The 27394-nt window shown below is 48.1% G+C and overlaps 1 protein-coding gene across 4 annotated transcripts in view; it reads right to left on the reverse strand.

Moving 5' to 3' along the window:
* Nucleotides 1-4062: 4062 nt before the first annotated feature.
* The window catches only part of LOC138794572 (T-cell differentiation antigen CD6-like), a 141512-nt gene continuing 118180 nt past the window's right edge, over nucleotides 4063-27394 (reverse strand). The window contains exons 8-12 of one of the 4 annotated variants that reach the window (XM_069973328.1): nucleotides 26670-26774; nucleotides 14649-14708; nucleotides 11018-11092; nucleotides 8030-8123; nucleotides 4064-4917 (exon numbers count right to left, since the gene is read on the reverse strand). In XM_069973328.1, the coding sequence (XP_069829429.1) occupies nucleotides 8041-8123; nucleotides 11018-11092; nucleotides 14649-14708; nucleotides 26670-26774 (323 nt within the window). In that variant the 3' untranslated portion in view covers nucleotides 4064-4917; nucleotides 8030-8040. Of the gene's footprint in view, nucleotides 4918-8029; nucleotides 8124-11017; nucleotides 11093-14648; nucleotides 14709-26669; nucleotides 26775-27394 lie in introns of all 4 variants that reach the window. The other 3 variants (XM_069973329.1, XM_069973326.1, XM_069973327.1) reach the window with 3 other exon arrangements.

Here is a 27394-nt window from a genome sequence, read left to right on the forward strand (position 1 = left end):
ACCATATTCATACAGAGGATTAGTGACCCTGGGTGGTGATTCCAGGCCCTATTCCTGTCATCCTAGTGACATGATTCTTGTGGAAGCTGAACCAGTCCCTACAGAGGTCACAACTATAGGAGGTAATGGGGACCCTCTGATGTCCCCCTGCAGCTGTGTATGTCTGTGCTGCTGGACTCTCTTCCCCAGGTCCTCTCATTTTGAACAAAAAGCAAAAATGCATTTCAGCTAGTCAGGAGCACTGCGGGTGTTCTTCGGCCCCCCAGAGCACTCCCACGCCCAATTTGCCAGCTAAAGCCCCTATTACACCAGCAGATCTGACGACAGATTATCTGCCAAAGATTCGAAGCCAAACCCAGGAGTGGATGGGAAAAGAGGAGAGATCTCAGTCTTTCCTTTATGACCTGTTCTCTGATTATAGTCTGTTCCTGGGCCGATCTTTGGCCGATAATCTGTCGTCAGATCTGTTGGTGGAATATGGGCCTTTATTCAGTGACACCTACGCACATTATTTATGCATAAACAAGCAGGCCTTTAATGCACATGTGCAGGAGGAGCAGCTCGTCTGTGCTGTTGCTGCACATGCGCCTCTAAGACCTGCCTGATTATGCATAAATAATGTGCGTAGGTAGGTGTCACTGAATAAGGCCGTTAGAAAGGTAGCAGATTCTCTCTAATAGCACATTCTGCCTGAGGCCATGTTCACACAACGTATGTGTTGTATAAATCACAGCCGTTGTTGCAATTTGCAGCAATTTATACAACACATACGTTGTATGTGAATAGATGGAATCCCGGCCGGAGCATATACACATAGTTTACATTCCTGCCAGGATTCCATCTGGCCACATGAGTAACTGACATGTCAGTTTTCTGTGGCCGCTATTCATTTAATAGCAGCCGCAAAGACATGTCAGTTTACACAATGGAGAGTGCGGCTCTGGCCGCACACTCCATTGTGTGCAATGGTGAATTCGGATATGGGCGCACCCGTGTGTGCCCACATCCGAATTCAGTAGAAATAAAGCTCATCCAGCCGGTTACAGAACAGCCAGTGTTATACTGAGTGTGAACATGGCCTGAGACTGCATCTGATTAGTTCTGTATTCTGTACTATAGTCGGCAATGTGATAATACTTTCCAGGGCACCTATTTATTATCGTTCTTTGTGTAGTGGACACTTATTCCTGTCAGTAGTGTCCGTGGTCCTTTTTTCTCCCTTCTTGTGGTGATGATGGAGGTCACCATATGAGATGAGTGGCAAAGGTTGTGACCTAGTAAATCAGAGTTTGCCACAGCCTGCATTGCGCTCTTTCTTGAGGCCGGTACACGGGCTGAGTATTGGCAAGGAGCAATGATAGAAATGCTCCTTAGGCTGATAATCAGCCCGTATAAAAGGGCCTTAACACAGAAACTTCAGTTGATCTTCTATTTTGTGCGGGCAGTTAAAGGAAACTGTGCCGGGGTGACAGGCTCCTGACCCCCTGTTAGATCCCCCTATACTCACCTCACCTCACGCTCACAGGAGAGTCTGATGCCCATAGAGAATGACGGAGCATCGGACTCCCCATTAATTCTCTATGAGCATCTGACTCTCCTATATATATTGTTATTGCCTGCACATCTCACTGTTGCAATATAGTGATTGTTTGTGCAGCCGGCTGCTTGGTTACCTTCTGAGGGCACTGCAAACAAACACCAGGGGTATTGTATGTGGGCTGGTAGGGTTTGACTGCCAGGGCTGCTTTTTAGTCCCAGTCCGGCCCTGGAAGCGGGTGTATACTTGTGCCTGTATGAGAGGTGGATGTATAACAGGGCAGCTATATCTATAGTACAGGACTTTTCCAGGCTTTCCCTCTCCCTCAGGTCTGTACTGTTATTAGGAGGATGACACAACCTGTTCCATCTGCTACATTGCAGTCTATGGTAAATGCTGCAGTACGGCTTCTGTACCACTAGATGGCGTCTTTCAGCTGTATATCATGGTCAGAGGGGCATATCTATCATGCCCAAAGCATGTGGCTTCACACCTCAGGCATGAGTGGTTAATAGTGTCAGCAATAAGAATTCTATATGTGACCAACACTGGACCCTATGAAAAGTATTCCTGCTACCTGTCATCTCTGACATACAGGGGGTGATGGGGAGTCCTCATATAGAGGGGTGTAGGCAGTTGTCTATTCCTCATATAGAGGGGTGTAGGCAGTTGTCTATTCCTCATATAGAGGGGTGTAGGCAGGTGTCTATTCCCCATATAGAGGGGAGTAGGCGGGTGTCTATTCCTCATATAGAGGGGAGTAGGCAGTTGTCTATTCCTCATATAGAGGGGTGTAGGCGGGTGTCTATTCCTCATATAGAGGGGAGTAGCCGGGTGTCTATTCCTCATATAGAAAGGAGTAGGCGGGTGTCTATTCCTCATATAGAGGGGTGTAGGCGGGTGTCCTGTCCTCATATAGAGGGGTGTAGGCGGGTGTCTATTTCTCATATAGAGGGGTGTAGTCGGGTGTCTATTCCTCATATAGAGAGGAGTAGGCGGGTGTCCTGTCCTCATATAGAGGGGTGTAGGCGGGTGTCCTGTCCTCATATAGAGGGGTGTAGGCGGGTGTCCTGTCCTCATATAGAAAGGAGTAGGCGGGTGTCTATTCCTCATATAGAGGGGTGTAGGCGGGTGTCCTGTGCTCATATAGAGGGGTGTAGGCGGGTGTCTATTTCTCATATAGAGGGGTGTAGGCGGGTGTCTATTCCTCATATAGAAAGGAGTAGGCGGGTGTCTATTCCTCATATAGAGGGGTGTAGGCGGGTGTCCTGTCCTCATATAGAGGGGTGTAGGCGGGTGTCTATTCCTCATATAGAGGGGTGTAGGCAGATGTGGTGCCCTCATATAAAGGCGCAGAAGAGTCCACTACCTACAGCAATACATTCCAGAGGAGACATAATGTTGAGGGGTGTTTCTTAGGATTATCAGAATAAATAATCAAAAGTTATTTGGGGTAAAGGAAAAAAACCACATGAGGAAATGTTATTTTACTGAAAAAGTAACAGAAAAGGCGACAATGAGAGTCAATGAGACAATGAGAGTCACTCGGGAGAGAAGGCGTCTGGTGACAATGAGAGGTGTCCATAATGGGGTCACTCTGGAGAGAAGGCGTCTGTTGACAATAAGTCGTGTCCATGATGGGGTCACTTTGGAGAGAAGGCGTCTGGTGACAATGAGCCGTGTCCACAATGGGGTCACTCTGGAGAGAAGGCATCTGGTGACAATGAGCCGTGTCCATGATGGGGTCACTCTGGAGAGAAGGCGTCTGGTGACAATGAGCCGTGTCCACGATGGGGTCACTCTGGAGAGAAGGCGTCTGGTGACAATGAGCCGTGTCCATGATGGGGTCACTCTGGAGAGAAGGCGTCTGGTGACAATGAGCCGTGTCCATGATGGGGTCACTCTGGAGAGAAGGCATCTGGTGACAATGAGCCGTGTCCATGAGGGGGTCACTCTGTAGAGAAGGCGTCTGGTGACAATGAGCCGTGTCCACGATGGGGTCACTCTGGAGAGAAGGCGTCTGGTGACAATGAGCCGTGTCCACGATGGGGTCACTCTGGAGAGAAGGCGTCTGGTGACAATGAGCCGTGTCCACGATGGGGTCACTCTGGAGAGAAGGCGTCTGGTGACAATGAGCCGTGTCCACGATGGGGTCACTCTGGAGAGAAGGCGTCTGGTGACAATGAGCCGTGTCCACGATGGGGTCACTCTGGAGAGAAGGCGTCTGGTGACAATGAGCCGTGTCCACGATGGGGTCACTCTGGAGAGAAGGCGTCTGGTGACAATGAGCCGTGTCCACGATGGGGTCACTCTGGAAAGAAGGCGTCTGGTGACAATGAGCCGTGTCCACGATGGGGTCACTCTGGAGAGAAGGCGTCTGGTGACAATGAGCCGTGTCCGTGATGGGGTCACTCTGGAGAGAAGGCGTCTGGTGACAATGAGCCGTGTCCACGATGGGGTCACTCTGGAGAGAAGGCGTCTGGTGACAATGAGCCGTGTCCACGATGGGGGTCACTCTGGAGAGAAGGCGTCTGGTGACAATGAGCCGTGTCCATGATGGGGTCACTCTGGAGAGAAGGCGTCTGGTGACAATGAGCCGTGTCCATGATGGGGTCACTCTGGAGAGAAGGCGTCTGGTGACAATGAGCCGTGTCCACGATGGGGTCACTCTGGAGAGAAGGCGTCTGGTGACAATGAGCCGTGTCCACGATGGGGTCACTCTGGAGAGAAGGCGTCTGGTGACAATGAGCCGTGTTCATGATGGGGTCACTCTGGAGAGAAGGCGTCTGGTGACAATAAGCTGTGTCCATGATGGGGTCACTCTGGAGAGAAGGCGTCAGGGGACAATGAGCCGTGTCCATGATGGGGTCACTCTGGAGAGAAGGCGTCTGGTGACAATGAGCCGTGTCCACAATGGGGTCACTCTGGAGAAAAGGCGTCAGGGGACAATGAGACGTGTCCACGATGGGGTCACTCTGGAGAGAAGGCGTCTGGTGACAATGAGCGGTGTCCATGATGGGGTCACTCTGGAGAAAAGGAGTCAGGGGACAATGAGACGTGTCACGATGGGGTCACTCTGGAGAGAAGGCGTCTGGTGACAATGAGCGTGTCCACAATGGGGTCACTCTGGAGAGAAGGCGTCTGGTGACAATGAGCCGTGTCCACGATGGGGTCACTCTGGAGAGAAGGCGTCAGGGGACAATGAGCCGTGTCCATGATGGGGTCACTCTGGAGAAAAGGAGTCAGGGGACAATGAGACGTGTCACGATGGGGTCACTCTGGAGAGAAGGCGTCTGGTGACAATGAGCCGTGTCCATGATGGGGTCACTCTGGAGAGAAGGCGTCAGGGGACAATGAGCCATGTCCACAGACTGGTGACTCTGGGGAGAGAATATAGATAGTAGAAATGATTTTACAACAATCATACAAACACTATGTATTCCTCTCTAGAGACTGCTATGACTTTAACCCTTTGAGGACCAGGCCCAAAATGACCCAGTGGACCGCGCAAATTTTGATCTTAGTGCTTTCGTTTTTCCCTCCTCCCCTTCTAAGAGCTCCAGCACTCTCAGTTTTCTATCTACAGGCCATGTAAGTGCTTGTTTTTTACAGGAATAGTTGTACTGTGTAATGGCGTCATTCATTTTACCATAACATGTATGATGGAACCCCAAATATATTATGTATGATGGAATCCCAAATATATTATGTATGATGGAACCCCAAATATATTATGTATGATGGAACCCCAAATATATTATTTATGAAGATATAAATAGGTGAAATCGTAAAAAAGAATGCAATATGGTAACGTTTGGGGGTTCCTGTGTCTACGTAATGCACTATATGGTAACAGCGACATGACACTATTATTCTATAGGTCAGCCCGAACACAACCATATGCAGGTTACACAGATTCTCTAATGTTATATATATTTTTTTTTTTATGAAATCCGTTTTTTTGCCAATTAAATATTAATAAAATGGGCCTATTGTGACGCTTATAACGGTTTTATTTTTTCACCTATGGGGCTGTATGGGGTGTCATTTTTTCCGCCATGATCTCTAGTTTTTATTAATACCATATTTGTGAAGATCGGACGTTTTGATCACTTTTTATTGATTTTTTTTAATATATAATGTAACATAAAATCGGTAATCTGCGCACTTTTTCCCCTCTTTTCGTGTACGCCGTTTACCGGTCGCAATGACGCTTGTTATATTTTAATAGATCGGACAATTACGCACGCTACGGTATATTATATGTTTATCTATTTATTCATTTTTATATGTTTTATTTATATAATGGGAAAGGGGGGTGATTTAGACTTTTATTGGGGGAGGGGTTTTGGGGTAGTGTAATAGTGTTTTGAACTTTTTTTTTTTACACATTTGAAGTCCCTTTGGGGGACTTCTACATTCACTAGTTTGATTTTTACACTGATGAATGCTATGCCATAGGCATAGCATTGATCAGTGTTATCGGCGCTCTGCTCATTGAGCCTGCCTGTGCAGGCTCAGTGTAGCAGAGCGCCGATCGGACCGCATGGAGACAGGTAAGAGACCTCCAGCAGTCCGTTTTACCGATCGGGACCCCCGCAGTCACACTGCGGGGGTCCCGATCGGTAAGTGACAGGGGACTCCCCCTGTCACTTACACTTAAACGCTGCGGTCGCGCCGCGATCGCGGCGTTTTAGGGGTTAATGACACGCGGCAGCGCGATCGCTGCAGCGTGTCATTACCGGTGAGGTCCCGGCTGCTCACTGCAGCCGGCCCCCACCTCCTATGAAGCGCGCTCCGCTCCGGAGCGCGCTTCATAGCGGGAATAACACCCATGACGTAAGGTTACGTCATGGGTCGTCTGGGGACAGACTTCCATGACGTAACCCTACGTCCAGGGTCGTCTAGGGGTTAAAGTGTCACTGTTGCAAATTTTTTTTTGCAGAAATCAATAGTCCAGGCGATTTTAAGAAACTTTGTCATTGGGTTTATAAGCCAAAAAAAATCATTTTTATCATGAAAAAGCAGTTTGAAACTCTCCCCCCGTCTTCATTGTTCTCTTATGGAAAGAGCTAAATAATAGACCAAAACAGGGCAACAAAGAGTTAATCTACAAATACCTCACCCTTTATCTCCTCTGACAGTCAGCACTGACCTCTCTGAGCTCTGATTACAGCTGTCACCCAGCTCCATGCCTGTAATCTCTTTGTTCTCTGCTTTCTGCTGTCTGCTAACTCCCTCCTCCCCCCTCCCCTCCCTATAGAACATACTGGGGACGTCTGATGCAACAAGTCACAATTTCCTGATATTTTGCAGTGGATGGAAAAGAGGAGGGAAGGGGGGGTGGAACTGGGGAAAGGCTTTCTGAATGCAGATAATAGCAGATTTGGCTAATAAACCCAATTACAAAGTTTCTTAAAATCGCCTGGACTATTGATTTCTGCAAAAAAAAAAAAATATATATATACGACAGTGACTCTTTAACATGCTCTTCCTGCCCCTCTCCTGCTCTTCTCACCCTCTTCATGCTTATGCTTTATGCTCATCCTGCTCTTCTTGTGAGCCTTTTCCTTATTCCCCTGCTTTTCTCATGCTCCTCCTCCTTCTACTCTTCTCTTACTCCTTCATGCTCCTTTATGCTTCTTCTATTCTTGTGCTCCTCCTCCTCCTTCCCTACTCTTCTTCTGCTCTTCTCCTGCTCCTCCTTCTCTTCTCGTGCTCCTTCATGCTCAATCTTCAGCTCTTCTCACGCTCTTCCATCTCCTTCATGCTCCTTCTTCTCTTCTGACCCTTTTCCTTCTTTTCTCGTGCTCCTTCATGCTCCTCCTTCTCTTCTTGTGCTCCTCCTTCTGCTCTTCTCATGCTCCTCCTCCTTCTATTCTTGTGCTCCTCCTTCATGCTCCTCCTTCTCTTCTCCTGCTCCTTCATGCTCCTTCTTCTGCTTCTCGTGCTCCTCCTTCATGCTCCTCCTTCTCTTCTCATGCTCCTTCATGCTCCTTCTTCTGCTCTTCTCGTGCTCCTCTTCCTTCTCTTCTCCTGCTCCTTCATGCTCCTTCTTCTGCTCTTCTCCTGCTCCTTCATGCTTTTCCTTCTGCTCTTCTCGTGCTCCTCCTTCTGCTCTTCTCCTGCTCCTTCATGCTCCTTCTTCTGCTCTTCTCCTGCTTCTTCATGCTCCTTCTTCTGCTCTTCTTGTGCTCCTTTTCCTTCCCTTTTTACACTATTTGTGATCTTCCTGTGCTGCTCTTGTTTTTCTTACAACTCTTCTTCAGCTCTTCCTGATCTTCTTGTGCCACTTTGCTGCCTAATGTACTAGAGTATAATAGGGGAGGTGTCAGAACCTTTTCCCCATATAATACTGGATTAATGCTGATGTCTCCCTGCTCCTACTATAGTGTAGGCAGAGGATATAACGTATACTATATAGATATTTCATCACCTTAGTTGCTGCTACCCTCTCAGTGTTTCCCTTAGGTGTCCGATAGTCACACTTACTGCAGGTTATCTCAATCAGAAGCCACAGAACTGACATCATCATATTCGGAGGATCCTTCGTAAGGTTGTGGTGGAAGCAGAAAATTCTGGGGACCTGTAACATAGATGAGTGTTATTAATAATGGTTTACAATGCTGCGTCCTCCGTGGTGAGAAGAAAGGAAGGTGGACGCCCCAGTATGGGAGGACCATGACGGCCACAGGCTGAAGCTCACATCAATGTCCTCCAGTCCTCCAATCAACCTGCCGCCCCAAACTGATCCGAGTACAGCAAAGAAAGGACATAGAGATGATCTGCAGGGACAGGCGTGGCTGCACACAGATGATCTGCAGGGACAGGCGTGGCTGCACACAGATGATCAGCAGGGACAGGCGTGGCTGCACACAGATGATCTGCAGGGACAGGCGTGGCTGCACACAGATGATCTGCAGGGACAGGCGTGGCTGCACACAGATGATCTGCAGGGACAGGCGTGGCTGCACACAGATGATCTGCAGGGACAGGCGTGGCTGCACACAGACGATCTGCAGGGACAGGCGTGGCTGCACACAGACGATCTGCAGGGACAGGCGTGGCTGCACACAGATGATCTGCAGGGACAGGCGTGGCTGCACACAGATGATCTGCAGGGACAGGCGTGGCTGCACACAGATGATCTGCAGGGACAGGCGTGTCTGCACACAGATGATCTGCAGGGACAGGCGTGGCTGCACACAGATGATCTGCAGGGACAGGCGTGGCTGCACACAGAGATGATCTGCAGGGACAGGCGTGGCTGCACACAGATGATCTGCAGGGACAGGCGTGACTGCACACAGATGATCTGCAGGGACAGGCGTGGCTGCACACAGATGATCTGCAGGGACAGGCGTGGCTGCACACAGATGATCTGCAGGGACAGGCGTGGCTGCACACAGATGATCTGCATAATCAATGCTCAGCTGCCTAAATAGTCACTAAATGTGTGATAGTTGGGGGTCTGAGTGATCAGGAGAATGAGCCGGGAGCCGCCCTCACTCAGCGCCTTCTATGTAGACAGCCATGGGCATTTACCTGGATCACAAAAATAAAAAGGTCATGCCAATATACGGTGTGGATTGTGAGCAGACCTGCGCAGCATGGCGGTGTCATCATGAAGCGTGCATTACACAGGTATACAAGGTGCTCATTGGTTCTAAGGCTGTGTTCACACATGGTGTTGGTGGTATTGTTACATACATGGTGCTGTTTTATCTCTATTATTATAGTGCTTGCAAAATCCCTATATTGTAATCCATATTCTTCTTCCGTTTCTTCTTCTTCCAGCCATCTTTCTGTGATTAATACAGCCCGAACAGCTTTGTACACAGACTCCGTTAAAACTGCGTTTCGAAGCCCTCGGCGGTGACAGGTGTGCAATCTATTTTTCATTTCGATCGGATTTGTCGTTTTTAAGAAATTTATGTTTAAAGACCCCTAATTTCTCATAGAAAATAATGGCCCATTGGAAATAATGGCCACACTCTAACCACTAACAGCCAATCACAGCACATATGCAAATAGCTGAAATATAGCAGCCAATATGAACTCTAAGGTCCTGTCAGGCAATGTCTCACAACATCCACACAGTCACATGTCCACTATTGGCCAATAGAAGATGAAAGGTCCTTAACAATTTTGTCTCCCTGACATGAGTAAGGTTGTCATGGTAACCGAGCAATGATCTTTACCATTATAAGTAGCAGAGCTGAGGGGATGGGACCCAAGTCGCTCTTAAAGGGACATTACATAAGTCGCACTTAAAGGGGCGGTACCCAAGTCGGTGTTAAAGGGAGGGTACCCAATCCGCTCTTAAAGGGACGGCACCCAAGTGGCTCTTAAAGGGACGCTACCCAAGCCGCTCTTAAAGGGACGCTACCCAAGCCGCTCTTAAAGGGACGCTACCCAAGCCGCTCTTAAAGAGGCATTACATGAGTCGCTCTTAAAGGGACGGCACCCAAGCCGCTCTTAAAGGGACAGTACCCAAGTCGCTCTTAAAGGGACATTACATAAGTCGCACTTAAAGGGGCGGTACCCAAGTCGGTGTTAAAGGGGCGGTACCCAAGTCGGTGTTAAAGGGACGGTACCCAATCCGCTCTTAAAGGGACGGCACCCAAGTTGCTCTTAAAGGGACTGTACCCAAGCCGCTCTTAAAGGGACGCTACCCAAGCCGCTCTTAAAGGGACGCTACCCAAGCCGCTCTTAAAGGGGCATTACATAAGGGACGGTATCCATGTTGCTCTTAAAGGGGCGGTACCTAAGTCGCTCTTAAAGGGACGGTACACAAGACGCTTTTAAAAGGTTGGTACCCAAGTCGCTCTTAAAGGGAATTCCCTATACCTGGAAATAGGAACTCCTGTCAGATTGATAGGAGTCCCTGCTTCACTTAAAGGGGTATTCTTACCTGCTAATGTTTTGAAAACTGCAATATAATGCAAAAGTAAGAAATTCTGTCAATGCTTTAAATTAACAGAATTGATAATTTTTGCATTTTTCCCTGTACTATGTTCCTATAGTTGACAGCTTGTTGCTTCAGCGTCTCCAAGTGGATTGTCCCTGGAGGAATCTGTGATCTCAGTGAGAGACAGGGAACTGCAACAGCTCAGCATCACTGCAACAGCTCAGCATCACCCACGCCAAACCAGGAAGTGGGAGTGGGATGCAGCAATGCCAAGCTGAATACAGCAGGAGAAGAAACATATGTGGCACTCTATGCTATTTGCATACGGTGCCACAGAAACCACTGTACAAGTGAGTGGTAGTGTGCGAGCATCAGAAGTCACATACAAAGCTCTAGGCTAAATCTATGCAATAATGGACCATTAAGGTAACACTGGGTCTTGTCGACATCAAGGTTCGGATACAACCTCGTATACCCTGATGCTGTGCTGGCCCCCAACACCCAACACCAGTCACCGGCCAAACACACAATGGTGACAGCCCACTCCAACCCCACCAAATGAAACTCACCAGCTTGCTGTCTGTAATTCTCGTACCAGTTCTCCTCCTCAGATGATGTACTGGATGACCTGCGAGAGGCTGACCCTATAAACACAAGGAACAATGGTGCGTAAATGGCGCTGATGTGGTAAACATGGCGGTAAGTGTGGTATGTCCATACACAGAAGATTTTATATATATATATATATATATATATATATATATATACACACACACACACCACCCTATACCCACACATACACACACCTATACCACCTCACACACATACCCAAAGACACACCTATACCCAATGGTGTAACTACCAGGGTCACAGTGGTCACCGCTGCGACCCGGCCCGCCACAAGGGGGGGCCCACAGGACCCGTGAGGCCCCCATCAGTCAATTCCGGATCTGTCTGCCCATTGGCTGATGTGCGGCTGCTGGGGGTGTCCTGCCCTATCCCCGGTAGAGCACGCATCAGAAAGCTCCCTGTGCCGCCTGGGGCCCTGACTTCTGGGACAGGGAGCGCTTGTTAGAGACACTCCCTGTGCAGAAGTCCCAGCCCTGGTGCACAGGGAGCCGGAATAGGGCAGGACACCCCCAGCAGCCGCACATCAGCCGGGGGGCAGACAGATGCTGCAGGAGGAGAGAGGATCGACAGGGGAGCGTGTTGTGAGGTGAGTTGTGTGCTTTTTTTTTTTTTTTTTTTTTTAAAAGGAGAGGGGGGAGAGGAGGCCATTTATAAGGGGGGGGGGGAGAGGGGGCCATCTACAAGTGGGGGGGAGAGAGGGGGGTCATCTTTAAGGGGGGGGAGAGGGGGCCATCTATAAGGGGGGCATCTATAAGGGGGAGAGGGGGCCATCTATAAGGGGGGGGCGCATCTATAAGGGGGCAAGAGGGGGCCATTTATAAGGGGGGGCAACATAGGGGGCCATCTGTAAGGAGGCTACATAGAGGCGGTGGCATATATTATTAGGGGGTCACATAGAGTCAGCCTACCCACTAAATGAGGGTGTAAAGGGGACAGTACAGATGTGCAGTGTGTATAGAGATGAGGATGGTGCCAGTATGAGGAGACTAATATGTCTGTCTGGCAGATTCTGTGGCTTCGTGGCTCGGAGAAGTTCTCATAACGGCCCAGGACAGATGGAGAAGAAGATGAAAAGGGAAGAACTCCGATCAGAGAAGACGTCCCCTGTGAGTGACCTGATATAACTGCACTGTGATGTATATGGTGTTTAGAACCTGTGTAGAGATGGGGCTTCCGCTATATGACTGGATGAGGTGATAGTGATCTGTGTATAGTGGATGTTATTCAGTAGCAGCGGTGGTGTTAGTCAGTATGTGGTGCAGGGCCGTATTCGCCACTAGGCACCTGTGGTCCGGTGCCCTGGAGGGGCGGCAACCGCAGGGAACACTTTTTAAAAAAAATGTTTCTTTTTACCCCCTTCGCCGCCATAGACACCGGCCCACGGGTGCCTAGTCCGCGGCCGGGGGTGGGGTGGGTATTGATCGCTGTGGTGCAGCTGCTTCCGGCACACACTGGCTCTATCGCAGGCCAGAAGCTCACAGCTGCAGCCCCACGGTCCCTGACTTCTCCCCTGCTCGGCGATGATGTCACATGTGAGCGCCGCTGAGCAGGGAGGAAGTCCGGGACCGCGGGGCTGCAGCTGTGAGCTTCTGGCCTGCGATAGAGCCAGTGTGTGCCGGAAGCAGCTGCACCCCGGCCCCAAAAGCTGCATTGGGGGGGCCTGCCCAGCCTGCGTCTGCTCCCCTGCCCTCCGGCTGCCCCCGGCTGATCCGTCTTCCCACGTGCACCCCCAGCTTCTCCCCTGGAAGTGCTCTCCTGCCCCCCTACTGCCGCCCCCAGCTGCTACCCCGCCCCCTACTGCTGCCCCCCAGCTTCTCCCCTGCCCCTGTACTGCCACCCCCAGCTTCTCCCCTGCCCCCCAGCTGCTCCCCTGCCCCAAGCTTCTCCCGTGCCCCCCTACAACTCCCAGCATATCCTGAGGGCTGCAGACTGTCAGTACATGCTGGGAGTTGTAGTGCCTGCAGCTGTTGTAGTTGGGTCCTAGGTGCATTACACACTCAATGCTTAGTGGCATATAAGAATACATAGATCTGTGGGGGCTCAGTGCAGGGAAGTGACCCCAGAACAGCACTAATAGGGGATAGGGGGAGATGTTGTTGTTCTATCCCCTATTAGTGATGTTCTGGGGTCACTTCCCTACACTGAGCCCCACAGATCTATGTATTCTTATATGCCACAAAGCATCCAGTGTATAGGACCCAACTACAACAGCTGCAGGCACTACAACTCCCAGCATGTACTGACAGTCTGCAGCCCTCAGGGTATGCTGGGAGTTGTAGTACACTGTAGACAGATGTATTGCTGGACCTTCAGGGCTGATGGTTGTCACCCACAGATTACAGCCACCAGTGATTTATTAAAGGGTTGTCCTCTCAGAGACTACAACTCCCAGCATTTACTGACAGTTGGCATTCCTCAGGATATGCTGGGAGTTGTAGTACAGTGTAGACAGATGTGTTGCTGGACCTTGAGGGCTGATGGTTGTCACCTACAGATTGCAGCCACCAGGAGACTCTGCACACAGTGATTTATTAAGTCCACTCAGAAACTACAACTCCCAGCATACCCTGAGAGCTGTATAAATGGAGGGTATTCTGAGAGTTTTAGTTCGACTGAAAATGTTGTTCACAAGGGATTTGTCACAGATACAGATGAATCCAGGAAAGGAGCGGGTCAACGTGTCGTGTCTCACTGGTTGTATATTGGTGGACCCCAAGGATCATTTCCTCTGATGAGCCCCAGGTACCCCAGTCCGACACTGGACAGAAGCGGCCCCCAAACTAAGACGTCCCCGGCCTCCTTCCTTCCTCCATCATGCATGTAACCTGCCAGTGCTGGGGGGGGGGGGGGGGGCGCCTCAGCATGCAAAGTGCCTGGGGCAGCATGGACTCCAAATACGGGCCTGATGTGGTGGTATTAGTCAGTAGCAGCAGTGGTGTTAGTCAGTATGTGGTAGTGTTAGTCGGTATGTGGTGGTATTAGTCAGTATTTGGTGAAATTATTTGTTACTTTTTTCTGGTACTGTGTTTTATTGGTCTCAGCATACAGGATTTGGTCAGTAACAATATGGTGGTAATGGTAGTGGTTGTGGTGTGGCGGTAATATATCCTTCCTATATACTGGTAATATTGGTCTCAGTATACAGGATTTGGTCAGTAACAGTATGGCTGTAATATGTATGATGACAATATTTTCTCTTCCTATATGCTGGTGTTATTGGTAATAGCTGTCTTGGTGTATGTATATATATATATATATATATATATATATATATATCTCTATATATATATATACACCAATAGCATCACTTGGTCGTGAAAGGGGGGGGGCAAGTTGACCTCTCGCACCAGGGGACATTAGCTACGCCCTTGCCTATACCTTCTCACACTTATACCCACACCCCCTACACCTCCTCACACATCCCTCTATACCTCCTCACGTCTACTGTATACCCACACATACACACACCTCTACCTTCTCACACCTATACCCACCCACCCCCCTATACCTCCACAATCTTCTCACTACTCTTTTCACTTCTGTGCATGTATGCGATTATGAGTATCTTACGTAGCCTCCTGGGTCGGTTTCCATTACTGGCTGTGGCTGCTCCTTGAGTTTCCTTTTCTTCTGGATTTGGGGAGAAGGTAGAAAAGTTTATTGAAAGATTTTACTTCCATTAAAAATTTAGAAACAAAAAATCTCAAAAAAATGTTCTCTGTTTGGCTCTAAGAATGACAGAAAAAATTAGAGGGTAAAATACTTCTTTCCTTTCAACTGATAACGGAAAAGATGAGGACAGATTGCAAGCAGTGATGTAGCTCTAGGGGGTGCAACGGTAGCATCCTCTGCAGGCTGGAGGAGATTAGACGGCAGTACCATTGGGCCCTGCATCCTGAGGTGGCCCAAAAGCACCTTTGACACATGGGACATCGGTATTGGAAATGGCACATGGTAATTGACGGGCCCCACTTCACCTTTTGCACCATGGCCCAAGAACTTAAAGTTACGCCTCTGCAGGCTGGAGTAGATTAGACGGCAGTACCATTGGTGGCAGCTAGAAGAGCCCAGCAGGGAACATGGAGGTTCCAGTTCAACTTAAATAGGTAGCAGAACATGGCAGGAGAGGTGGAGGCATTTAAAGGGGTAGTGCGGCATTCAACATTTATTCACTAAATAACACACATTACAAAGTTATACAACTTTGTAATGTGTGTTATTTACGTGAATGGCCCCCTTTCCTGTGTTCCCCCCACCCCGAAAGTTTGGTGCAATATACTCACCGCATTACTGTCGACCCCGGGCCGCCATCTTGGGACAATGACGACATCTTCGGGAGGCTGGCCGAACCGCTCCAGCTGTCCCTCATTCCGGACCCTCCTCTGGCACGTCATCAGCTGCTCAGCCACGATTGGCTGAGCATAACTAAGCAGCTGATAATGCGCCAGAGGGGGGCCAGAATGAGGGACGGCTGGAGCGGTTTGGCCGGCCTCCCGAAGATTTCGTCATTGTCCCAAGATGGCGGCCCGGGGTCGATAGTAATGCGGTGAGTATATTGCACCACACTTCCGGAGTGGGGGGAACACAGGAAAGGGGGCCATTCACATAAATAACACACATTAGTTGTATAACTTTGTAATGTGTGGAGGGCTACAAAGAGGACGTGGAGTAAGAGGTGTATGCATTGCACAGCAAGTTCATACTGGTGTATAAAAATACATTCAGCTGTAACACTTGGAACACTAGCTGTGGGCAGCAGCAAAAAATACAATATTTAGCAGCAGCAGGCATAGGAACTACAGACGTGAAATGTAGTGCAGTGGAAAAGTGTATTTCACATTGTCAAGAAGACATGCTACAGTTTACTAGTCAGTGACATCGTCAACCAGGGTAACAAAAAGGTCAGAGATCCACGCTTCATTCATTTTTATAAATGTCAAACGATCCACATTGTCAGTGGATAGACGGATACGTTAGTCAGTTATCACCCCGCCAGCTGTGCTGAATGTGCGTTCCGAGATAACACTGGCTGCTGGGCAAGATAACACTTCTATGGCGTGTCCAGCAAGCTCAGTCCATTCATCCAGTTTGGACACCTAGAAGTTGAATAGGTCAAGACTAAGTTCAAAACATCGATGTTGAGGTGCAGATAGTCATGGACTATGGTCTTAAAGGGAACCATTCACCCCGTGGCCCCCGGCAGAAACTGACATACAGTGACATAAAGGTCAATATACTTACCACATCGCTCCCGGTCCCTCCCGAATCCAGTTGTTGACACGGAGAAATCGCTGATTCTTCTTCTCGCGCCCATTATGGTAATGAGCTGAGATGAGTCCAACGTCCATAGGAAATGACGGACGAGTCCAACTTATTCATGAGGTCCTCTTCTCGTCGCCGCCCATCCACGCCTCCTGGAACTTGATTGATGTCTTCAGTCTTCTGACGAATTCCCGCGCAGGCGCCGTTGCGATGGTCTCGTCACCTCTTCTGCGCCTGCGCGGTAAGCAGGATACGTGCTCGAGACAATCGGCGCATGCACAGTAAACAGTGAAGCTGCGGAGCGGCTTCAATTGTGAACTGCGCATGCGCTGAAAACAACTGTCACAGCGCCTGCGCGGGATCCGGCGAGAAGAAAGAAGACGAGGAGGAAGAGAACCCGGCGTCAATCAAGTGTCGGAGGCGGGGAGAAGGCTGGACTTCAGGCCTGGCGGCGCTCATTACCATAATGGGCGCGAGAAGAAGAATCGGCTATTTCTCCATGTCAACAACGGGATCCGGGACAGGACCGGGAGCAATGTGGTAAGTGTATTGACCTTTATGTCACTGTATGTCAGTTTCTGCCGGGGCCACGGGGTGAATGGTTCCCTTTAAGTAGAGATGATCGAACCTCAGGATTTTGCAGGTTAGGAGGAGACAGCCCAAATACCGCCTGGAATTCCAGGATACAGCCTAGGTAATAGCCCAAGTACCGCCTGGAATTCCAGGTTACAGCCTGTCTCCTTCCCCACAGAATGGGAAGGCATCGGGAATCAAATGCGAAAGGTTTGAGAATTTTCGAGTTCGATGATCCAAAATCCAGAGGTTCGATCATCTCTAGTCTTAAGGTGGTCTCTGTGTGTCACAATGCTGCCCTGCCTTGCGGCGTTGGTGAGGTGGTAAAAATTGATTGCCAAATGTCACCCAGTAGGGTCCTGCTACACTGCCTGTTGTTGTTGCTGCTATGATTCTGCTGCTGCTGTGTTGCTGACGCTGTTCCACCGTGACATTAGAATGTGAAGACTCAAAAGATGTCTCGAGTTGGTCAATGAGCACTGTCTCAAAATCCTGCATTCTATTGTTAATTTCTGTGGGTGGAAGGAAATTGCTCACTTTGGTCTTGTAATGTGGATCGAGGAGGGTTGCCACCCAGTAATCGCTGTTCATTTTTATTGCCTTGATGCGTGGATCATGTTGGAGGTAATGTAGCATCCAAGCACTCATGTGCGAGATGCTGCTGGGATCTCCAAAGCCTCGGGAGTCAAGGGGCACTAGAGGAATCTTCCTCCTCTACCTCCTCCTCCTCCCCCTGTATCTGTGCCAACTTCTTACCACTGAAGGGTAATCAGTACTGTAGGACTGGAGTCGTGCATCTGCTGAACCACCACTAGCGATGGCGTAACCGCATCAGGGAGCGGAGTCTAAGGGGCCGCTGGTCTTTGTTAGTGCCTGCCGCAAGGTGGGATCCACTTGCTGCAGCAGGCAACCCCCAGGTCGCTACCCCTGGCTAGGTTTGCTAACGGCGGCGGACAAGGTGCAGCTGGAGACACTAGGATAGACAGCAGGACTCACGGCTGGAAGCACGGAGAACAGAAGCACGGGCAGGAACAATGGAGAGCTGGAACCACACACAGGGAGGGTCAGCACAGGTGTGTAATTTATAGGGGAAGTAATTGGAGCAACTAACCAATTGGGGACATAGTATCCCTTTAAATCTGTGACAGCCGCCGCACCTGCGCCCTAGAAGGCGGGGACACGCACGCCGGCCGGGACAGCAGAGACCAGGAGCGCGGGTAATGTGCCTTGCCGGGCCGAACATGCAGTAGTGCTGGAGTCCTTAAGTGGACTCCAGCGTCCGCTGCTAGAAGCAGGGGGGGGGGGGGGAGAAGTGGAATGGCGGCCACCCCTGCCTCTTCATCCTCCTCCACTTCCTCATCCTGACTATCACCAAATCCCTGGCTAGCATTATGCGCTCTACTGTGTGAGCTGAATGGTCATCCTGCACCCACCCCCAACCTAAAACCACTGCCTAAAGAAGACCTATACAATTGGGAAACAGTTGGGTCTTCTACATCCTCCATTGAGTAAGGTTCTGTGTCTGCCTCCTCCTCCATCGCTGCTGAGACCTGCTGCCGCAGAGTGCCTAACGCTTGTTCCAGTAAAAATATAACCAAAACAGTGATGTTGATAAGGGCATCGTCTCGACTGACCATTTTGGTGGCCTCTTCAAAACTGCTAAGGATGGTGAAAAGATCCTTCCCCTGTCTCCATTCTCTATGGGTGAACATCCAAGGTCCGCACCACTGCTAGTCAGGCCATGAAACATTTCGTACTGCATAATAGAATTATGCTGCTGCCACGATTGCTGAAGCATGTGCAGCGTGGAATTCCAGCGTGTTGCCATATCACATATTAGACAGTTGGGGAGGCTCAGATCAACTTGCAACACTCCCAGTTGTGCCGAAGCAGGGTGCGAACGCCGGAAGTGGGAGCTAAGACCTTAAGCCTTCTTCAGCAGACAGTCAAGACCCGGGTAGCATTTAAGAGATTTCTGCACAACCAGGTTCATAACGTGTGCCAGACAAGGGCACGTGCATAAGTCTGACAATCTTAAGGGCAGCAAGGAGATTGCTTGCGTTGTCACACACCATCTTACCTGGTGCCAGGTTCTTAGCACCCAGCCAGTGGTCAGTCTGAGTGCACAGAGCCCTCCACAGTTCTTGACCTGTGTTGACGGTCTCCAAGAAAAATTAATTTCAGAATGGCCTGGTTTCTCTTGCCACGTGATGCTACCTTTCAAGGTTGGGGATCTGGGCTCTGCAGTCAGTGATATGTAACGCCCTTTACCATGGTTACTCGTCCATATGACTATAGTCAGATGGACTTTGGTGGACACAGATGCAGCCAACAAGCTGGAGATATTTTCTGCAACATGCTGGGCCAGGGCAGGGACAGTTTTTCTGGCAAAGAAATGCCTGCTTGGCATCTGATATTGGAGGCATGCTAGGGCCATGACATGGCGGAACTCTTATTTGTCCACCAGGTGGAAGGGCCAACAGCCTGGCAATGCCAACATTTAGGCTTTGGGATGATTGGAGTGAAAGTGTTTCTTTATGCTCCCCCACCTGATACACAGAAGGCTGGCTGCTGTACAGCGTGCAGGTCACACTGGTGATAGGAGAAGGTGTGAGCTGTGTTGCTGTAGGTGGGAGGAGGCTGGCAGTATCTTGTACTGGGGAAGGTGCTTGCTCATGCTGCACCGGCACATTGGGAGCAGAGGGCCGCTTTGGCTTGGAAGAGGCCAAGGAGAAGGAGGCAGAAGATGTCACGGTGGTTGGAAGTCCAGGACCTGTGTGGCCTTTTTTCTCCAAGCGACTATTCCAGAGAAATTCATGCTTATCCTGCATGTGTCTGTTCATGGAAAGGAAAAAGGAAAAATAGCCAAACTCCTTGGAAACACAGCGCTGTCCTCACAAAGTCATGGGACCAAAGTTTTAGGTGAAAGCAATAAAAAGCATTTATTTCAGATAGCACAAATATAACGGGTTTCCAGAGCCTAAGCTCTCTTCATCAGATACAGTGCATACACCCTCGGACGAAGGCAACGAAATGCGCGTCGGGATGGTGGCGTCCCGGAGGATATATACCGCAATATACCGCTAAGGTATCTGACTTGCTGGATCCCTAGATTTTGTGGGGTAATAATAGCTGATGGAGGGTGGATAGTAGATCTATTGATTTGATGTAGGTTAACTTTATGAACTATATGCACTAGCACTTTATATCTGCAAAGTTTACATAACGTCCTACTGTATTATGTTTTGACCATATCCCCCTGTATAATGATGTAGGTTGTTGGTCAGGGATTTCAGCACATGTGATCAAGTAATATTACAAACACCTCCAGGATAGCCACCGTTCTTTTAATGTTTGGTTAGTCTCCTTTTTTATGAATTGTTTTAATATGTATATTGAATAAAGATATAAAAGTTTTTTGCTACGAAAATTCTGCATTTTGTTCTTTCTTTTGGGTAATAGTTTGTAAAAGCTGTAGTAGTATTATAACGGCTGCTTGCAACAGACCAATACTACTAAGTGTATATATCATTCTAGAACAGAGGTATTGCATATAGACAAAATTATGAATACTGTATCTGATGAAGAGAGCTTAGGCTCTGGAAACGCGTTATATTTGTGCTATCTGAAATAAATGCTTTTTATTGCTTTCACCTAAAACTTTGGTCCCATGACTTTGTGAAGACAGCGCTGGTGTTTCCAAGGAGTTTGGCAATTTTTCCTTTTTCCTTTGCTGCAATTTTACCTGGGCCCCCACTCAGGGAGCATCCCGGCGGGCTATTCCCTACTAGCTTCCCGGCGGGCTATTCCCTACTAGCTTGCAGTCTTCAGCACCAGGACCATTCTACATCGGTACCCCATTTCAGGGGTGATATGCATTAAGCCCAAGGGGCAACAAGGTGAGCCTGCCACCTACCTCACCTTCCTTTTCCCTCACTGTACGGTATCACATGAGGCAACGCCTCTTGCCCGTTTCCTTTTTCTCTACTATTCGTGTCTGTTCATGCTCATGGAGCCTAAACTCTTTTAATTTTTACCTATACTGGCACGTCTGCAAATACGGCATATCACCGCAGTCGGCGAATCAGTGGCTTGATCAAAAAAGGCCCAGACTTCACAGGTTCGGGACCTCTTTGACTGTAAAAACCTAGTGTATACGGTGTTCCCACTGCCACCACTGCATCACCATGTACAAACCCAGACACCTCAGCCATGTACACCCCCTGACACCTCAGCCATATGTGGTGAGCCCCCGGATGATGTTATAGTGGTAGGACGGCCGACACTTGCTAGATGGAAGTGTGACGCCACTACTATGGTGGATGTCCGAGATACAGCTGGACCTTGTGTAATTGTCACGTGACGCCAGTGCCTGGTGGGCACACAGGTGTGATGGCACGCCTGCTTTTAGGGTGTAAGGCCGGTTGTACCCTTCTCCCTTGTGGTCGGTGTCCTGTCGGGTTGCTAGTGGGTCCCTTGGGATAGTGTAGTCACAGGTGATATAGTCACAGATGGCCAGAGTGATGTAATGACCCTCCCGGATAGTTGGACCTGCCACCCACAGAATGGGGAGATGTCCCAAGGTTGCAGGGTATATGCTGCGCAGGTGGTGATAAATAATCACAGAGTCTGTAGATAACGTTGACTTGATTTACTATTAGCAGATGTGCAACAAGAACTGGAGAGATTAAAAAACAACGGGGGCGCACATAGTGTGTTACTGCAAACTGGAGATTCCAATAGAAATGGTGGCTTTGGAGCCGCTCACCTGGGGGGGGTCGTGCTACGAGCCCGACACCGCCGGTGGAGAATCAATGGAAGGTTATGCCAGCTGGAGGTACAACCGTGCAGGAAGATCTGGGACTTTTAGTGGTGCTGACGGCATCAGATAAACATCACTCCTTCAATGATGCGAGTAGTAGTACTTGATGTAAAATCAAAGCTTGATGTAAAATTAAAGTTTTATTGCAGGAATTACGCGTTTCAAGGCACAGCCTCTTCATCAGATTCGCATGGTATTGGGATGTACACTCATTTATGCAGTAAAAAAACGGGAAAACACTGTTTGAATTGCCCGGGAATCACTCTCATAGGTCATTTGCATAAACACTTAAAACATGAATTCCAATGTAAGAAATAATAAAATTATTAGATTCCATCATCATTGAGTCTGTGTCATGATTAACAAGTAATAAATAGTAATGATAATGTGTGTGATTAAAAAGAACAGCATTAAAAGACAGTGTCGGCATAGACATGAGATAGGGACTTCATGTAGGAGAGCAGGACTGAATATATGAATGGCTCTGCCGAGTAATGGTATCCTACCAGCCGGCCGTACACAGGGTCCTGAGTTCAATTACACTGAATTGATGTGTTTACAATACAATAAAAAAGCATAAAGGAGTTTACTAATATGTGGGATAGAATAATTAGGTATTTACAGCTAAATTGATGGAAAGCATGAGACTCTTTAGTATAGAGTAGTATAGGAGTAAGTATAAGATTATGGTACAGGGGAAAGTCTATTGCCCTCGGAGCATGAGGTCCAGAATTCAAACCCTGAATGAGGGGAAATAGAGTATGGTTTTCATAGATGTACAGAAAAGATTTTAAATATCAAAAAAAGCATTTTTAACCTTTTTATCACTGCAACAGGTGAGATTATAAATATTTAACCCCTTTTGTGCTGAAACAATGTTAGGTTATATATATTTATTTATATCTTATGGTAGTGGCTTTTTAAACAGGTGAAGGGGGGGAGAACAAGGATTGGAAGGTTTCAGTCCATGACTTTTCGATGTATGTGAATATAGTAATGGTTTATCACATGATCATCTCAGTTGCTTCATTCAGGCCATTGGGTTCCAGAACATTTCCTTGCGGACCAAATTGCCAAAGCGGTTCACCGTGTTTTCAGGGACATGATCAATAGGGTAAATCTGGAGCACTTTTAGATCGCAATCATGTTTTTCCAGGAAGTGCTTGGATAGGCTATGCTTCAAAAATCCCCTTCTGATGTTCGTGCAATGATTATTTAACCTTAGGTGAAGTGTTTGTGGTGTTCTCCCCACGTATTTAAGCTTGCAGGGGCATTCTATGACGTATATTACGTATTTGGAAGCACATGTCAGTCTATGTTTGATTTTAAAGTTTTTCCCTTGGTTATTAGTGAAATTCGTCATCCCTGTTTTCAATGATTGACAGAATAGACATCTCTTTCCATTACATTTATATACACCTTTTTCTTGATGTATAATGCTCTCGTTGTTGGTGGTGTGTTTTCTCAGGCGGCGGGGTGCCAGCATACTTTTTAGGGTGGGGGCACGTCTGTATATTATTTTTGGCTTGTTGGAAAGTCCTTTCTCTAGGAATGGGTCCAGTTTTAGGATGTGCCAATGCTTTTAAGTATGTCCTGTAGTTGTTTGTGGTTTGAAGAGTAAGTGGTGATAAAATTAGAGGAGTGGTCTATTTTCTCTTGCGTTTCCAGCATCACTTCATTTGCTCTTTCCTGAAGACACTCTTTCTGTCTAAGTGCGGCGGCTTTCTCAGTTGCATCTTTGACCAGTTCTTTGGGGTATCCTTTAGCCAAAAAACGGTTTTTAATTGTTATTGCTTGTTCTTGAAATTTACTGTTTGTGGTGCAGTTTTTCCGGATCCGGCTGAACTGTCCGAATTGGATATTTAATTTCCATTTCTTCGAGTGATTGCTATTGAACGGTAAATAGCTATTAGAGTCCACAGGTTTGAAGTATGTCGCTGTCCTCAGTTCATCATTCTCATGGAAAATTAGTAAGTCCAAAAATTTCACCTGTTCTTTTGAATAATGGGGTACCATAGTTATACCCCAATCATTTTTGTTCATGTCCTCTAAAAAAGTGTGTATTCCGTTTATATCCCCTTTCCATAGGAAGAAGAGGTCATTGATGTATCTTTTATATAACTTTACATTTTGCTGATAGAGGGGGTGCGAGGTTATATATTGGGCTTTGAACCTCCCCATGAATAGATTCACGTAGGCCGGCGCCACCCGTGTGCCCATTGCCGTCCCACACGTTTGATGGTAAATGGTTCCATTATATTCAAAAAGTTATTTTTCAAAATCAAATCCAGACAGTTTAGTAAAAACGCCTTTTGAATGGATGGTATGGTGGGATCTTGTTCCAGATAGTAGTTGGTGCATTCGATTCCCAGGTTATGCTATTTGTTGGTGTAAAAAAAGTGTGTCTTCTGTCCATTCCTGGTCTATTAATAATTTAATTAGGGCATCCGAGTTTTTTAAGTAGGAGTCTAGATGTAGAACGTATTCCTGCAAGAAAAGATCCAAATAGTGAGAGATATTACAAGTGGGTCTGTTGATCCCAGAGATGATTGGACGTCCAGGAGGATTGCTTTCATTCTTGTGTACCTTCGGCAGATGGTAGTAAAAAGGTGTGGAAGGATTCCTTATCCACAGGAATTTATTTTCTTCCTTGGTAATGTCGTCTTGTTTCAGGGCCTCATTCAGCATGTCTCCTATATCTAGTTGTAATTGTGGGAAAGGGTCCACCTTCTGGACCCGGTAGTATTGTTTATCACTTAAATTTCTTATGGCTTCTTTGTTGTAGTCAGTATAATTTTGTAGGACAATGCCGCCCTCTTTGTCCGCAGATCTGCTGATGAGATCGTGGTTAGTCCATAGGTCCTTTAAGGCTTTCTTTTCCCCAATGCTGAGTAATCCGTCGGATTGTGGCGTATTGGTGGGGGTGAGTTCCCGAAGATCCTTGGCCACTGCGTCATAGAATGTCTTCATGGAAGGGCCCTGACTGTCCACAGGATAGAACTTTAATTTTACATCAAGCTTTGATTTTACATCAAGTACTACTACTCCCATCATTGAAGGAGTGATGTTTATCTGATGCCGTCAGCGCCACTAAAAGTCCCGGATCTTCCTGCACGGTTGTACCTCCAGCTGGCATAACCTTCTAGATGTGCAACAGGTAGTACAAAATAGAGCTTGGACATACACTTGATAAAGTTCCAATAAATATCTGAGCATAGGACCACCAGTGTGATAAGTGCTGAGTAGGATATAGTAGAGTTGTTGGAGTTGTACTGAGGTAGCGGAGCAGAGAGGAGGATACCGTGAGAGTCTCAACCCAAGTAGTAATGTGCTATGCTGGGATGGAGGAAGAGGAAGATGAAAACCTGTGCCCGTGTATTGACCTTTCCTAGTCTTCACACCTCCTTATGCCCACTAGCATTGGCAGAACCATACTAATAGGTGACACAGGCCCTAGACCTCGTTACCTGGGATGAGCAGAGTGCTGAGGGTTCCCTGGCTGACACTCGCACTGCAAGATGGAGTACGTAAGCTTTACTGCAGTTTTGCTCCACCCGGAGCAAAGTTCCTAGCTCTGTGGCTCTTTTGTGGATACTGTCCTGCACTGTTGTAACTCCTTGTCCACAGTGTGGGTTGAGATGATCTGCTGGCTAGTCCTCTCCTGAGAGGTTTTAACACTAAATAGTACTTGGTTTTGGTTTCAAGAGAGAAGTTTGTAGAAGAGAACTGTCCTGCGTCCTACCCATGCGGGGTACTGCCCTTGCAGGGGGCCAGGGCCCAGGTAAGACCACTTTGGAGAGCTATCTGGTTTGTGCCCTTCTCCCACAGAATCTAGACTAAGACTCCTCCTCCACCCAAGAGACTAACTTCCTGTCCAGCGTGACTTACGTGAGCTGAGGTTGTTGGATGAAAAAAAGGAATCCTCTCTATCCAGAACAGGATAGAGAGGAGTTGATAGGACAGAAGAAAGAGAGAATCCTACTGGTTCACAGAATCTGGTGTACATAAACACAATAACCCTTGATACACTTCAGCCGTGCAGCTTCCATACTTCAATACATGATACAGCGACATCTAGTGGTCATCCCTTAATACTACTTTAGCTGCAATAAGAACACAAAAAAGTACAGACTTTTGCGAAGGGTGTAAATATTAGCAACACCCCTAGTGGGACACCACATATGTACACCCCCCCATGCACCATCACCATGTACACCCCCAGACATCTCACCAGGTACACCCCCAGACACCTCACCCATGTGTACCCCCAGACACCCCACTCGTGTACCCCCAGGTCCGTTGGGGAATCTACAGATTTAGTCTGTCATAAAGCAATTTTTGACATTACCATGGACTTTGCCAGTGGGACTTCTACCCCTAGACCTTCCCAGGCACTAGTGTGAATGTGTATGGTATAGAGAAGGCTATGAGAGCTGGGAGGCAGGGGCGTACTAGGATTCATGGGGCCCCCCAACATACTCACCTGGCATCACATGGTGCTGTCCCCCCTTTAGCATCTCTGAGACGCTGTGCCCTGGGGTGTTGGGGAGTTCGGGTTAGCAGGCCACTTGTCCCTGCTGGTGGGGACGGCTCTGAGGCACCTGCGCGATGCTAGGCGATAGGGAGCGGCCATTTTTAAGATTGTGTGTGTGTGTGGGGGGGAGATGGGTGTTTAGGGGCCGGGTGTCAGGGAGTAAGATGGAGGAGGGTACATGGTTCAACGGAGGGAGTATACGGTAAGTCCTGGCACTTGCACGTTTCTGGTCTTGCCTGTATATTGTCAATGTGCACCTGCATAGTGTGAATACAGGGATTGGTGTGCCAGCCATTTTTTGTGTTTTATCGCCTTCTATACGCCAGGGATCTGGGTCCTTACTTCCTGTCATTATTCAGTATAGAAATACTAGCAGGACTTATAAAGGGAATGTACTTACCCTGAAATGTCACCATTGGCCTTAGGGTGGCACTGCTCAACCTATAATCCTCCTCTTCCTCCAGTGTGCTGCTTATGATGGGGACCAGGGGGATGGCTGCAGGAACTACAAGAGTCAAGGACAGAAATACAAATTCATCTACTAAATACACATTCATGCACCAAAATCCACTAAGCATGGCGACCACACATTATCTTATAGTACTGTCCCCTGGCAGGAGCAAGAGATTATCCATAATCCTTTGCCACCGTCCAATCAACTGCAGGTCCCACTGCAATGTCAGGAAGCCCCCCCCCTTCCTGTATATAGTGTAAGCCACTTCCTGTAGGCGGGCAGTCGGCTGTGTGTGTGGTGTAGAGCAGGATGGCAGCAGATATTTAGAGCAGGGCAGGGAGAGAAATTGACAGAGATAGAGAGGGAGAGTCTATTGTGGGTGGTTGTCAGTGGTTGATGTGAAGCCAGTGTCCAGTCCAGTATAACAAGTCCCTGGATGCTGGGTGTCCATTATACCAAGACACTGGGTGCTGTGAAGACAGTTTACATTATACCAAGTCACTGGGGGCTGTGAAAAGTGTATATTATTTATCATTGGGTGCTGTGAAAACAGATCCTATAATCAGACACTGGGTGGTCTGACATTAGTGGCACTATTCCCCATCAAAAAAAATTATAATTTAGCTCCCTCTAAAATTAAGAAAACCAGCAATATGTTCAAGCGTGCAAAA

This window comes from Dendropsophus ebraccatus, chromosome 6, assembly GCF_027789765.1.
Source record: "Dendropsophus ebraccatus isolate aDenEbr1 chromosome 6, aDenEbr1.pat, whole genome shotgun sequence".
Classification (NCBI taxonomy): domain Eukaryota; kingdom Metazoa; phylum Chordata; class Amphibia; order Anura; family Hylidae; genus Dendropsophus; species Dendropsophus ebraccatus.